Raw genomic sequence first — 14,837 nt, 5'->3', positions numbered from 1 at the left:
CAATCATGGTAGTGTTTCACTGCTCTTCATTTAACCCTGGTTTGGGGTAGCCATGCTCAAATTAACCCTTTACACCCATCCATCCTTTCATGGACATGATGGTCATATTTTCTCTTTTGTTTCAAATTAAACTTGGCACTTTTTTTATCCTGTATATTGATTATGAAAAGGACAGAGTTGAAATACATAGTACTTGGCATACCCAGCCGAATACATACTGAAAACCTGTGCTGATCAGCCAGCCAATCTTCAACATCTCACTCAGAGAGGATGTGATACCCACCTGTTTCAAACAGGCCACAATTGAACTGGTGTCCAAGAAGTTTGTGATGACCTGCCTAAATGATTACCGGCCAATGGCACTCACATCAACAGTGATGAAATGTTTTGAAAGGCTGGTGTTGACGCACATTAGTTCTTATCTGAGTGGCGACATACATCTGTTCCACTTTGCCTACTGCAACAACAGGTCTATCTCACCCTGGAACACCTGAACTTTAAATATGCATACATCAGGTTGCTCTTTATCAACTACAGTTCAGCATTCAACACCATCCTCCCCTCAAAACTGATCAGCAAACACCTGGGCCTCAAAATCCCACTGTATAATTGGATCCTGGATTTCCTTGCCTCCAGACTCCAAGTTGGTAAGAACATCACCACCATCAGTACCAGAGCACCACAAGGCTGCAGGCTTAGCCCCCCTGCTCTACTCGCTATACACCCACGACTGCGTGGCTCAGTACAACAACATCATCAATGACAAATTTATTGACAATACCATAATAGAGGGATGTAAAAAAAGTGGCCATGAAGAGGAAGATTGAAAACTTGGTTGATTGGCGTTTTAACAACAATCTTGCATTCAATGTTACTAAAACTAAGAGACTGATTATCCATTTAGGAAGGGAAAACCAGAGGTGTGCAGTCCAGTGATCATTGGGGGGAATCAGAGGTGAAGAGAGTGAGCAAATTTAAATTTCTGGAGTCACTATCTCAGAAGACCTTTCCTGGACCCAACATACTACAGATACACAACCCTTTATCTGAACATCTAAAATCCAGAAAGCTCCAAAATCTGGCAAGTGGGGAGAGAGACGGCAGCACGAGTCGGTCGGGCAAGAGACTGGCAGCATGAGTCGGGCAGGTGGGGGAGACCACCAGCGCGAGTCAGGCAGGCGAGGTGGGGGGGGAGACTGGCAGCGTGACTGGAATGGGGTGGGGGTGGATACAGCAGCACAATTCAGGTGGGCTTAAATCTGGCTTTCCGAAATCCAGAAAAATCCAAAATTCGGTACACACTATCCCCCAAGAGCTCCAGATCAAGGATTGTGTCCCTGTAATGTCCTTTTGAAGAAAGCATGTCAGTGCCTCTAATTTCTCAGGAGTTTGTCGAGGTTTGGTCTGACATCTGAAACCTTGACAAGCTCCCACACTTGTGTAAAGTGCTGCATCACAGCCATTATGGGGGTTCCATTACCTCTAAGCAGAAACCCCTGCAAAAGGCACTGGACACCACTCAGTACATCACAGGCAAAACTCTCCCCACTATTGAGAGATAATCCGTGTGAAATGCTGCCTTCGGAGAGCAGCAGCGATCATCAAGAATCCACTCAGGATAGTCTCTGTTCTCACGATTGCCATCAGGAAAGAGGTATTGTTGCCACAAAGCTTGTATCACCAGGTTCAGGAACAGTTACTACTCTCCGTCACCAGGCTCCTAAACCACAGACCCAATCAGAGACTCATTTAAGGACTCTGCACATTATTTGTTACTGAATATTTAATTTTTTTTCTATAGTTTTTGCACAGTTTGCTTACATTTCTCTCTTTTGTTTCTGAATTTTTTTCTTTTTAAAATACAGGAATTATTACAAAAACTTTCCTCACAATCCTATTAAAGAAATAAAATTTAACAACGCACAAAAAAAACCTAAAACAAAAAAAATTAATTCAAAATCCCTACCGCAAAGCAAGGTTTAAAATTGACCTATAGGAATCAAGTGACAACAACTTGGAAATGGACAGCACAACCCCAAAGTTTCAGAACAAACCTCATTGTTAAGATTATGATAATAGTCCATTAATGGGCCCCATGTCTTTTGAAAGTAACCCTTTGAACCATTCAGAATCAGAATTTATTGTCATGAACAAGCCATGAAATTCGGTGTTTTGAGGCAGCGTCACAGAGCAAACATACATATTATAACCATCGTACAAAATTACTATAAATATAAAATAAAAAAACAATTATAAGGCACGGAAAGTAAGGCAGTGTCTTTGGTTCATTGATTATTCAGGAATCTGATGGCAGTGGGGAAGAAGTTGTCTATGTGCTGCTGAGTCTTTAGGCTCCAGTACCTTTACCCCGATGGTAGCAGAGTGAAGAGGGCATGGTCAGGGTGGTGGGGGGTCTTTGAAGAGAGAGGCTGCTTTTTTTTTTAAGACACCGCCTCATGTAGATATCCTCGATGGAGTGAAGTCTGGTGTCTGTGATGTCGCAGGCTGAGTTAACAACTCTCTTAAATTTATTCTTGTCCTGAGAGTTGGATCCCCCACATCTTTAATGGCATATCTAATTTTTTTCTAAACTTAAACAAGACATAATATCACTTAACCATTGTGTGTGTGTATAGGTGGAGTATTGTCTTTCCATTTAATCAAAATTGCACGTCCGTCTAACAATGAAGTAAAAGATAAAATTTGGTTTTGAATTGAAGTCAGTAATACATCAACATTTGAAATGATCTGAATAGAGCAATTAAAAAGGCAAGGTTCCAATTTGAACTTGAGAATTGCTGATAATGTTTGAAAAATATCTTTCCAAAATCTTTCTAGGCTAGGTTTTATGCCTCACCAGAAGCAATTGAGAGACACATTAACAGATGGATTAGGTTTAACAGAAAATTTATTAACAAATTAGCAATAATAGAATTACCTCATAAACTTAACCCCCAAACATAAGCCTTTATGGCAACTCTACATTAACAACAGATATTTACAAAGTGTATGTGCCCCAAAAGAAAACTCCCAAAGCATAACCTCAAGTCAGTCACGTCAAGTCTGTCACTCAAAAAGGAACAGCTCGCAGAGTCTGGTCTCCAGGCTTTGGTTGCACACTGATCTTTTAGTTGGGCGTGGAGACAGATGGCCGTGATCACTGTAGACTTATGACTTTCCTGAGTTTGGAATGTGGCAACAACCACCTTTGATTTCTTCCCACGGGAATTTTCACCCAGTGACTTCCTAGTCACTACACGAGGTTCACGCCTCCAAAGCTCACCTAAGGTTAGCAAGTGACCTTCTGTCACACACGTCTTCCCCTCTAAACACCCTGTCTTGGGTTGTCAAGTGACTCCTGTCACACAAAGTCCTCCTCTTGGAAGGGGACTGGGGAAGCCAAGGTTGGACGGACACAAACACACACATAATATTAGTGACACAACTGCTGTCAGGACAACAGTCCTGGCACCCGCAGACAAAATAGCTCAGTCTCCTTTCTCCCACTGAAGGTGAGCACACAGACAGACAGTTTTGAATAGCAGTGCTAGCACCCGTGAATGAAGCAACTCAGCCTCTTGTTTGCTGAAGCTGCCGGGTGAGCTCGCACACCCAGGCCAACGATCTGACTGGCTGCCCTCCAACGAACCGACTAACCTGTTCAAAACTCAGTGATTTGGGCTCTTAAACTGTCCCAACAAATGCCTTCAGCTCTCCCAGTGCACTCTCTGTGAGCCCACTGGCTTCCAGCACATGGCTTTCCCGCTTCTGACAGCTGTCAGTTTTCCTAGCGCTGTTTCAGCTCTTCAAAGCAGCACACAATCCCCTCTCTTTCCCCCACCGTAGGTTCAGTCCTGTCCCTGATCTGAAAATAAAATTGTCCAGAGTCCATAACACAGGGCAAGTCCAAACATGTGAAACAAAGAGGCATCATCAATTTTACATATGCCACATATAGGATTTATATCTGGATAAAAATGAGATAATTTAACTTTAGTCATGCGTATTTTAAATTGCAACAGTGTCATGCACAAAGGGAGGTAGTATTAATAAAATGGAGTCCCAGACCTCATTAGAGAATGTATATGCATCTTTTACTTGAGTACACTACTGATAAGTAGAAATTCTGCCGGGCGCCTAGGAAAGAGAATCTCGGGGCTATATGTGATACAATGTATCTACTCTGACAATATAGTTGAACTTGAACTTGAAATTCAGGAGATCATACACAAAAGTGCTGGAGGAACTCAGCAGGTCACACAACATCCATGGAAAGCCATAGGCAGTCAATATTTGGCCCTTGAGACTTTCACACAGACTGGACGCCCAGAGTGGCCCCAACTCTGGTGACCTTCAAAGCAGTTGCCACATCTGCATTTGGGTTCTCCCACGTAAAGACCAGAGTGGGAGCTCTGAATGGAGGAGATGAATTTCCGGTGGAATACACGATACCCAGTTCCATTTGAATAGCAATATTTTCTAATTTCTACTTCACATTTTTTTTTCTCTTGTTTTATTTAATTCTTCCTAATGTTGTATCAGGTCTGTTAAATACAGGGGACATCAAATACTGACTGTAACCAAGTTGGGTGCTGAATCATCTGTAAACTAGATTTTAGGATGTTACACTAGTAATATAATAAAAGTTCAGTATGACTAATAAATTCAAGGGCACCTCTTGAGGTGAATTCTTTTGTTCTTTACAGTCCACCAATAGCACATAATATTTATGTTTAAAAATTGATGGAAGTATTTTATTTAAAATTCACCCCAGGATCAAGATGAAACTGTCAAACGTTCCACAAAGACATCTCCTCTTTCCTTCAGCCCGTACCGTGGGCCATTTCGATTCTGTTATTATCTTTTAATCCTTTAAAAAAATAATATTGGGGATATGAAATATCACAATCTTTTTCCACGTTATGGCAATGTTCGTGTGACAATATACACGAGAGCAGTCTAAACGATGTCCATAGGGGGTTGCCTGTTTTGCAGCAAGTGTCAGGGAGTGGGAAGTGGAAATAGAATTGACATCTATCAAACTGTATTTCCATTCATGTCCATGCCCATCTAATCTCTTGCTTGCAAAATACTGCCTTCACAAAGAGATCCATGTGTGAACATTAATTATTGGCCAAAGCTACCCTGCATGAAATTTTCTGGCATGTGTGATGCAGGGGTAAATCCTTACTTTAATATCATTGGTTTCTAAGGTTGGGAAGCAATGGTAACTAAACAATTTAGAGGTTTCCATCATGAATCATTTTCAACCTTCCCATCCATACTTCCTTCTCTTGTGTTTGGGTTCTCACTTTCTTGCATCCTTTAATTGCTCTGATTGTTCCAACTCAGCACACTTGCCACCAATGGATTTCTCAGTGGATACTCCAATTGCAAGGGCAAACGAACCACGGTTAAGTAAGTAATGTAGCACATCAGATGTTGTCATGCAAGAAAATACTTGGCAATGAATTTGAACGATATTTCACGAGCATCATGTCATAAACCAGCTCTGAACGACTAGGACAGCCAGCCCCAGGTAAAGCCTTATTTCTTTCCCTCCAATGAGCCTAGCAGCTTGGCTGGGCTCTCCCCCAGCCATTCAGAGAATGTGAGTTGTAAGTGGTACATGTTTTTAGATACTGTGATGTACTATTGATTTGTTCCTGTAGATCTCAAAAACTCTCAACAGGAAGGGAAAGATTCACTTTAAGTATGTGAGAGTTGGCCAAACCTGGCTTTTTCTTTGGCGTGTCAGAGGCTGAGGGGAGCCTGATAAAAGTTTATAAAATGATGAGAGGCGCAGACAGCTAGAATTTTTATCCCAAGGTAAATATGTCACGCACTAGTGGACATGTATTTAAGATGGGTGGAGAAAGGTTAAAAGAGATGTGAGGAGCGATTTATTTTTTTACACAGAGTGGCAGGTGCTTGGAGCAGGTTGTCAGAAGTGGTAGAAGCAGATTCAATAGTAGTACAGGTATTAAGAAGTTTCTAGGTCGACGCATGAATAGGCAGAGAATAGAGGGATATGGATCACATGCAAGCAGGAGAGTTTTAGTTTAATTTGGACTTCAAGTTCAGTGGGTACATGTGGGCTGACCTGTGCTGTACAGTTCTATGTTTGTTTCGGGGATTGAAGGAAGGGTGGCTGACTGCATCTACAATAACAGGGGTGGAACTTTGCGTCATTAAAGGAAATTGTGTGCACAATCCAGAGCTTGATTGCAGCATCCCATCATTCCCCAAGAGAAGCTGTTCTTACATGCATCAGCTGTGAGACCAGAGCAGCAGTGTGACAGTGAGGAGAGTCAGGTGTCGGAACTTTCATGGCTTTTGATAATTGGCAGAGATAATATCCATAATAGTTTCCAGAGAGAAGGTATTTATATACGAATTTTGTCTCAAAAACCATTTGGAAATGCTGACACACTCAAGTTGTTTGCATGCATTTGGCAAGGATTTAATTTAGTTTCAACAACAGAAATAGAAGCAATTTTGAGTTTTAATTTCCTGACCTGGACTGTGCCCCATTAAAATTATATCAAATGCAGATTACTTTATAGGAGAGGAGAGGAGGAGAGAGTCTATTTGCTCAGCAGAAAATAGTGATCGAGCAGAGGGAACTTTGCTGTTTGTGGCAGTAGGATTTCTTGTGTAGGTAATTGACCTTTCCGTCACGGAGTTACTGTTGTCTTGAGGAAGGTGAATGCGTCATCCATGAGATTGTTAGCTGAAAGACCAGGAACATAACCCATTATTTAGTTTGTAGCAACTAGGAGAATGCTATGTTACTTGATATCTCCCATTCCAACTTTAGTCTCAACAAAGGGACACAACACAAAGCATTGATTGAACCATTTCTAGCCATGGATGATGCCTGACCTGTCGAGTCCCCTAGTTTCTTTTTTTTTCAAAAATACAATTTATTCACAAAAATAAATTGTTCAAAGTCTCTTTGCGCCCTTAGTTTTGTATCCATGCATTTCCATCACTGTATTCATTTCCTATTTACCAGCAGTGACACCATTGTGGCACCTTGTCATTACCACCTCCCCACTGTTGTTTGAGGGGCTTCCCCTTGGTCTCAGCCCCCAATGCCCGATAATGGAACGAGTGTTAACTGTGCTCCTTCCCCACAGCAACTCGCTTTGGCTGCAACAAGCCTCAATGCATCACTCAGCATATATTGGAATGTACCAGTGAGCAATGATCCTGCACCGACTGTGTGCTGAAAGACCATCCAGTTTGGGTAGGTTTATTGGCATCTTTAATTGACCTGATAGTCTTGTAGCAGCTCTTGATGTCTGTCTCTGTGTGCAACCTGGGAACCACCTGTAAATCAGAGTGCTCTGTCACAATGTGGCTGGGTTTGAACCACATCAAGGACCCTTGCATCCTTCTCCACACACTCTTAGTGAATTTTCAATCTGCAAAGAGATGGGCAACTGTCTCACCCACTGCAGTCATCTCAGGGACAACATGCATAGTGGGTGATGATCCAATAATGGAGGAAGGATCTGTTGAGGAGGGCTTCTCTCATCACCAGCCAGGCCAAGTCCTGGGGCTTGTTTGTGACCCCTGGCAATGATGCATTCCACCAGATGACTGGATGGTTTGCTCAGAGCATCACCCCACCATGTCCATCAAGTCCTCATCTCTCAGTGTCTGCAGGATATTCCTAATGGCTTTGTGGTTAAAGGTGTTTGTCTGTAAAAAAAAACCTTTCCATGAAGGATATATGTATGGCAAAGTCCAGCTTGACTGAAACATTACATGGCAATGTGGCCAGCCCTATCCTTTGCAACACCTGGGATGGGTAGAACCTCAGCACATAGCAGCACTTGGTGCCCTTGTACTTGATTCCACATACAGCTTCTATGCAGCCACACACGAAGGTAGTCATCAGCATGAAAGCCACACTGGGTAGACCCTTGTCTTTGTGGTCTGATGACTTGTACATGGTGACCCTTCAGACTCTTTCCATCTTTGATCCCCATATGAAGCAGAAGACTGGGATAGGCCACACCTTCACCACGTACAGCAGTACTGAGAGCACCTCATACCTGATGATCATGTTCATTCCTGTTATTCAGAAGGAGCACTACACCTAGAAACTCAACTTCTGGTGGACCTTTGCAATCTGCTCTGACCATTTTTTGATGGATGTTTAGGCCCCTCCAAACGAGATCTTCAATACCTTCTGGTAGTCAAATCTAATTGTGAAGGGGATGGTGGAGCAGTCAAACCAGTTATCGACGAGTATTGCCTCACTCTTCTTCTAGTTCACCCTGGTGCCTGATGAAGACTGAGACCAGCTGGGGACTGATCATGCATCTGAACAGAAAACACCAATGCATAACGTCAAGGGTTCTGACCATTACGGCCTTTGAGATGAAGATGAAGTCTATCTGAGATTGGGCTGACCTGTCTGATTTTGACCAGGTGGGCTGTGGCTGTGCTTCACCTGCAGGATTATTGAAGGTGTGGCACAGCTGCCAGGGCCTTGAAGATCCACGATATCCTGGAGGCAGTAGATGTCCTTCACCTCAAATTTGCATCAAGACCTTCCAGACGAAGAGGTTCCAGGTAAACAGGGTCCTTTTGCTCATATCCTTCACTGTCCTCCTGACAATGTTCTGGATTCTTTGTCCTCCCAAGGAGTTTGTTGCTGTGGCCATCCTAGAGAGACTGGTGGAGGTGAGCGTTAGACTCCTGGAAAGGGCATTAACCTGATTCTCTCATCAGCATGGATCAGCTGACCAGCTCACACCAGACCATCTCTTGAGCTCCAACCATCCTCTCAGTTGTCTTCGTCTTTCTTCTTTTTTATTCTTGATGAGACAACATCTCATGGATCCAGCCATTGTAGGTAAGGCTACACATGAGAACAAGCTTCTTGTTCACTCAAGATTCCTGCATCTGCAGTATTTTCAATGGGAAGGTCAGGAAGGGAATCCTAGAGTTTGCAGTTACATTATAATTGCTGTAATCTTCCAACCTCGTGTAAAATTATTTACCACACTTTAAGGAAGTATTGTTTACTTAAAAATCCCCTTGTTCGAACTTTTGCACAACTGTAAATTAAACAGGCAGTGGGAAATTCCATTCCCCCTGTGGACTGAATATAATCTGTTTAAATCCACCAAAATTAGCTAAATATTTAGATAACATGCTGGGTACACTCAGCAGGGGAAACTGTGATAGCATAGAATCGCCCTCTACATGTTTGCAAGGAATGTTTCAGGTTGACAATTTTTCATCTGAGCAACAAAATATTTTTTTTTTGCTTTTGGCAGAGATTGGGTTGAGAGAATAAACTGGGAGAGGCTGTCGATGGAGTAATCTGGCTGAGGTTTAATGTGTATCCTGTACTCTGCTGGATCTCTCTCTCTCTCTCATACATCACTCTCCTTACTTTCCCACCACCTAATTGCTGACTTCCTGACAGAAAATGGTCACACCAGAGAGTAAATATCTGCCACCTTGGAGCCAGGCCCATTTCAGAAGTTTCACGCTGACAAACGTCACCGCACCATTCAAACCCTGAAGGAGTGTCCCTTCGGTTCATCAGGTGCCCCAGCCTCTGCACCTTGCAGGCGGCCCGATTTCTGCGGAGCGTCGGGCTGCAGCCGCTTCTCGGTTGGAACCTTTTGCTTCTCCTAGAGAAGGCGGTTTCGAGTCTGCCGCTTCTTTCGGGAACTTCCCTCTGCCAGCTGAGTCGCCGCGAGTGAGATGGAGCGGTCCCAGCGGACGTGGTTGACGCTTCTCGCACTGCCCTTGCTTCTCTCCTTGGGTGAGTAGTGGGTCCCTTCGCCGCCCTTCATTGGCGGGGCCGTGTCCCAGTCACGCCGAGGGCAGCCGGAAAATGACGGTTCCGAAATCCGCACCTTTTTCGAACCGAGCACGGGAGATCCGAAAGTCGGGGCAGCCAGGAGTAAACGTGGCCGTGTTCATGACTAAATGTTTCCGAGCAAAGCAGGCTTGTTCTCGTCGCCACACCTTTCATGTCCCTGAGTCTCGTCGCGACGCCGAAGGAGCGTGGACTTTACACTCTGTCGGCACAGTTGACCCGAGTTGTAAATCTCGGGCTGGTCACGTCGCCGAGCCTTCGGTGAGATCGTGAGCCCACCAAGGGGTTTTCCACATGCCCTCCTTGGGGAGTGGAATTGGGGAGTGCTCGTCTCACTTCATGGGACTGCGACTGTCTGAATTGCCTCATTTTAATCAAAAGCATCTCCCGGAATTCAATATGTGATTATGTGTCCAAAAAAACCTGAACACGGTTAAAAAAAAATTCAACAAGTCTGACAGCAACAATGGACAGGCAAAAGAGTGAACTTTTTTTTAAATCATGCATTAAGTCAGCAAGCTTTCAAAATGTTTGTTGTGACTTCTGAGTTTTCCACTGGGCACTTTGACCACCTCCAGCCTGTCTGGGTGACTTGGTACATTTGGTACAACATCTTTGTGTCACCTGTAAATTTGCCAATCTTGCCTTCTCACATTTGTATCCACCCACGTTATTCACATGTATTATAAACAGCAAGGGTCTCAGCGCTTGCTGCAGACTTCCAATTGCCATACAACTCTTGATTTCCTACTGGGTTCTGACCTTTTCAACCAATCATCCTTGTCAAGGCTTTACTAAAGTCCACATAAATAATATCCCTGCCCTCCTTGATACATTTTGTTACTTTTTTTCAGATAATTTAATCAAATTGTTTGGACAGGATCTGCCCTTGACTAATCCATATTGGCTGGCTCTGATTAGTTTCTTACCTTTCATTAATCCTATCTTTCATTCTTTTTCCAGTAATTTTGGGTCTCACAGATCTATAGTTACCAGGCTTTTCCCTTCTGCCTTTTTTTGAAAATGCAGATTATGTTATGTTAAAGAAAACAGACTTTGTAGTTGGAAAGTTGAATTTGGACAGGTATTTGAATAGAGGGAGTTTAGAAGGATATGGACAAAATTCAGGAGGTGGGACTAGCCCAGAATGTCAACTTGGTCAGATCAGATAAGTTGGGCTGAAGGACCTTTTCTATGCTGTGACTCTATTGAAGGGGGAGGTGAAAATCTAGTGCAGATCTCAAAAGAAGGGGTTCTCAATAGGCTTAAGGGGCATAAGTTCCCAGGACCACTTGGGTACAGTAGAGATTTAAAATTGCCACAGCAATCTCTTCCCTTGACTCCCATAGCAGCTTGGGATTTATGTATCTTTAAGCCTGTCAAGGCATTGAGTACCTTCTTTTTATTTAGGAGACCTGCGCTAGATTTTCACCGACACTTTTACTCAATTCAACTACTGTGAAAAGTATTAATTTAGGATCTTATCCATACCTTATAGCTCCTTTGTTCTGAATGGTCCCTACTTTTTTCTCCAGCTATTCTTAATATATCTCAAATGAATCAATACAGGCACACCCCAAGGATGTGTGCTTAGCCCACTGTTCTACTCACTATACACAGATGACTGTGTGGCTAGGCCCGATTCAAGTGCTACCTACAAATTTGGCGATGACACCACGGTCGACGGCAGAATTACAGGCTACAAATAGGAAGCATACAAGAGTGAATTAGATCAGCTAGTTGAGTGACAACAACCACCGTGCCCTCAATTTTAGCAAAACAAATGAACTGATTGCGGACTCTAGATGGGGTAAATCAGGAGAACACAAACTAGTCCTCACCAAGGGGTCAGCAGAGGAAAGATTTAGAACTTGTTAAAAAACAATGCCAATGAAATCCAGCAGGTCAAAGATGGTACTCTATATTGCAAAGGTAACTTTGGGCTTGAGCCTGTGATCAAGTTATGAGCAAAATGTAGGCAGGCACCGGAACAAAGTGGTGGGGAGATGGGCAGAGGGAGAGCATAGGTCCATAGGCAGGAGGCGATAGGTGGATGAGGGAAGCATTCTGATTCGGATCCTTTTTCTTTCCAGTGCACCTGCCAATTGGACTAAAACATATTTGTTGGCAATATTTGTTGCATAAATGGCATGTGCAAAGTCAATACCTTGAATACAATCATCTATATATGTTTACTGTCTCTGATTAAAGTTTTCATTAAGGAATCAAATCACTTCAATCCTTATCATTTCAGACATACCATTTATTTAAGCTTCCTTCACCAAATGTGTAACAACTAAATCCTACTAAGCAGAAAAGTTTCTGATTTGTTGAGAACCCCACATTGGAGGAAATCTTGCCTGGGTAACATGGACTCCTCAGAAATGAAGTGGAACCACGTCATTCTCAATCTTGCCGAAAAAGGATTTTAAAAATACTCCACTTTTTCATCTGTTCTACCAAAGCAAGTGCCCTCAAACTTTTCCGCATCACAATTCCACATTGCCATGCCCTCATTCATTCACATAGCCTGTCCATATCCTCTGTGAATCTGGCTGTATTACATTGGATATCTCCTTTCGGTCACTGTTAGAGATTGTGAACAAGTGGAACTCTAACACTCATCCCTGCAGCAATTTACTGGTCACCAGCTCCCAGTCTAAAAAGTATATCTTCACTGCTCTTCTCGGTCCCCTGCTAACCAGTCTCATGTACTTCAAGTTGTTTTATAGCTTCTTGAGTAGTTTCTTTCTAGAAGACTTGCTAAAAATTCACATTATTTATTCAACAGAATATAATCTGAAATATTTTGTAACTGATAGGTTCAAAAATGATTTCTATGTCTCATTATTTATGTTGATTTCTATTTTTACTTTCAAATAAAATAACAGATGATTCTATTTTCTCTTCTATATGTGGATGTGTCACTAATTGGTCTGTGGTTCTCTTTTCTCTCTCCCACCTTTCTGAAAGAATGGGATTACGTTGCTCCCTACTGTATGTTGGAAACACTCCAGAATCAATAGAATTTTGGAAGATGAAGACCAGTGCAAGTCTGGGTTGCAGGAAGTCACATTCAATCATACATGATTAACCAAGCAAGTAGAACCTATCTACTCTGAGATAGTGGTTTCTAAACCAAAACTGATTCAATGTTCCAACATAACACAAATACATGGAGAACCATTTCAAGGCCATGATAAGATTTTGAAGTACTGACAACAGTGATTACTGTACTAAGATTTCCACTTTGCAGTTTATAACCAAACAAACCATCAGTACTCTGCATCAGAATCGCTAAATTGTTAAACATCATGATTTGAATAAAAATATGGTCAATCAACATTACTTGCTGATTAATGATGGAATGTAATTTCAAGGCTAATATTTAAAGATCTGTTGGATCTATTGGATGTATAGTGGCTTGGTGTGTTTTTACTGTGATAGAAAACCTTACGTTAACTGTCAAGCTAAAATTAAGTCCATGACACCATAAGAAAATGTAATATTTAAATTTAGCACAGTAACAGGCCCTTTCGACCTATGAGCCCATTCTATGCAATTACACCCTAATTCGATAACAACCTGGTACATTTTGAAGGGTGGGAGGAAACCGGAGCACCCGAAGGAAACTCACGCAGACATGGGGAAGATGTATAAACTCCTTACTGACAACGCCAGATTCAACCCTAGGTCTCTGGTGCTGTACAGTGTTGCATTAACTGTGTCGCCCTGTGGTACAGGAATAGGCTGCATGACCTTTGCATTTCCTCCACTTTTTTTAGTGTTGAAGGCTAATCTCCCTCAGCTACACTATCTCTGTCACTTGTAATAAACCTTTAAAAAAACCCAAGAAAGCATGTAATTAAACTTGTAATTAAATGTGCAGTCATGGACATCCATGAGATCTGGGTCATTCCACTGTGAAGGCAGATCAAAGGCTAGGGTTTCTCCACAGAAACAGAATGATCAAGGTTCTTGCTCATCTCACAGTGAAGCAGCTAGATACTCTCTAGGCCCTTTCAAACTGCCGTGTAAAATGGGGTTAACTGGGCAATTTGCTCGGTTAGTGCCCCAGTTATGCAGCAGTTAGAAAGGATCTGTCCCGGTGAACCCCATCGGAATCCAAATGGGTTCCTGACCTACCTCAGTGGACCCAGTTAAACTTACCTAGGTCGCATCCCCAGGCAATTCGAAAACAAAAACATTCAAACTGCTTACTCCAGTGACGTCAGACTTGCGTGCGTGCGTCACTGGGCAGCCAGCATCCAAACATCCGATGGTACTTCCGATGAGTACGTGACATGTCATTGCGGGGGCTTAAATTGCCAAGTTGGCGATTTAATGGGTAGATCTCCCATCTCCCTGCAATTTAAAAGGTGCTTCCAGCACCTTTGCCCCAGTAATCGCACTCGGGTCCCAGAAGGGCTACCCAGGTGCTGCGATTTAAAAGGGACTACTGTCAGAGGCCTGGAACTAGGTTGGAAGCTTATTAGAGGCCTGACTCATCACGTCAGATGCATCTGATGATGTTGTTAAAAAATGGTCGGCCACATTAATCATATACATCTCTTGCAACTGTTTTCCTCTGTCTACCTTCATGTTTCTGCTGCTTCAATAATCTGACAATATTCAATTATGATAAGATGATGAGTTGTGTGCACGATAAAGGAGAAATTCTTTCAACCAATCATTTACCTAAATCAGAAAAAGTTATGGCATGGATAAAAGCCTTTCACTCATTGGATTTGTCAGTGCCATTCCACTTTACACACCTGATGTGACTGTTTGCATGTCCCATATAGGGCCGGATGTGATGCATATACTTTGAATGCGATTGCCACAGGCTGTGTAGTTCTGCATGTGTGGGACCTAGACTGCACTTGTTGAAGATTTCAGTGCTTTTGTTTAATCCATGCAATGGATTAAATGTAAACAGTAATGTGAACATCCATCTCCTTCTTGAAATTTGTTGGTACCTGAC

General features: G+C 42.7%; 1 protein-coding gene across 4 annotated transcripts in view; it reads left to right on the top strand.

Annotated features, from left to right (window-relative positions):
- Window positions 1–9,331: 9,331 nt before the first annotated feature.
- The window catches only part of LOC138738634 (immunoglobulin superfamily member 3-like), a 43,483-nt gene continuing 37,977 nt past the window's right edge, over window positions 9,332–14,837 (top strand). For 3 of the 4 annotated variants that reach the window (XR_011341638.1, XM_069889223.1, XM_069889226.1), the window contains exon 1: window positions 9,332–9,796. Coding sequence is in view for 3 of the 4 variants with exons in the window: in XM_069889223.1 (XP_069745324.1) it covers window positions 9,736–9,796 (61 nt within the window). In the remaining variant the exon portion in view is untranslated. The remainder of the gene's footprint in view (window positions 9,797–14,837) is intronic. The other variant, XM_069889222.1, reaches the window with a different exon arrangement.

Source organism: Narcine bancroftii, chromosome 7 (genome assembly GCF_036971445.1).
Source record: "Narcine bancroftii isolate sNarBan1 chromosome 7, sNarBan1.hap1, whole genome shotgun sequence".
Taxonomy (NCBI): domain Eukaryota; kingdom Metazoa; phylum Chordata; class Chondrichthyes; order Torpediniformes; family Narcinidae; genus Narcine; species Narcine bancroftii.
This window is presented reverse-complemented; position numbering and strand designations above follow the sequence as displayed.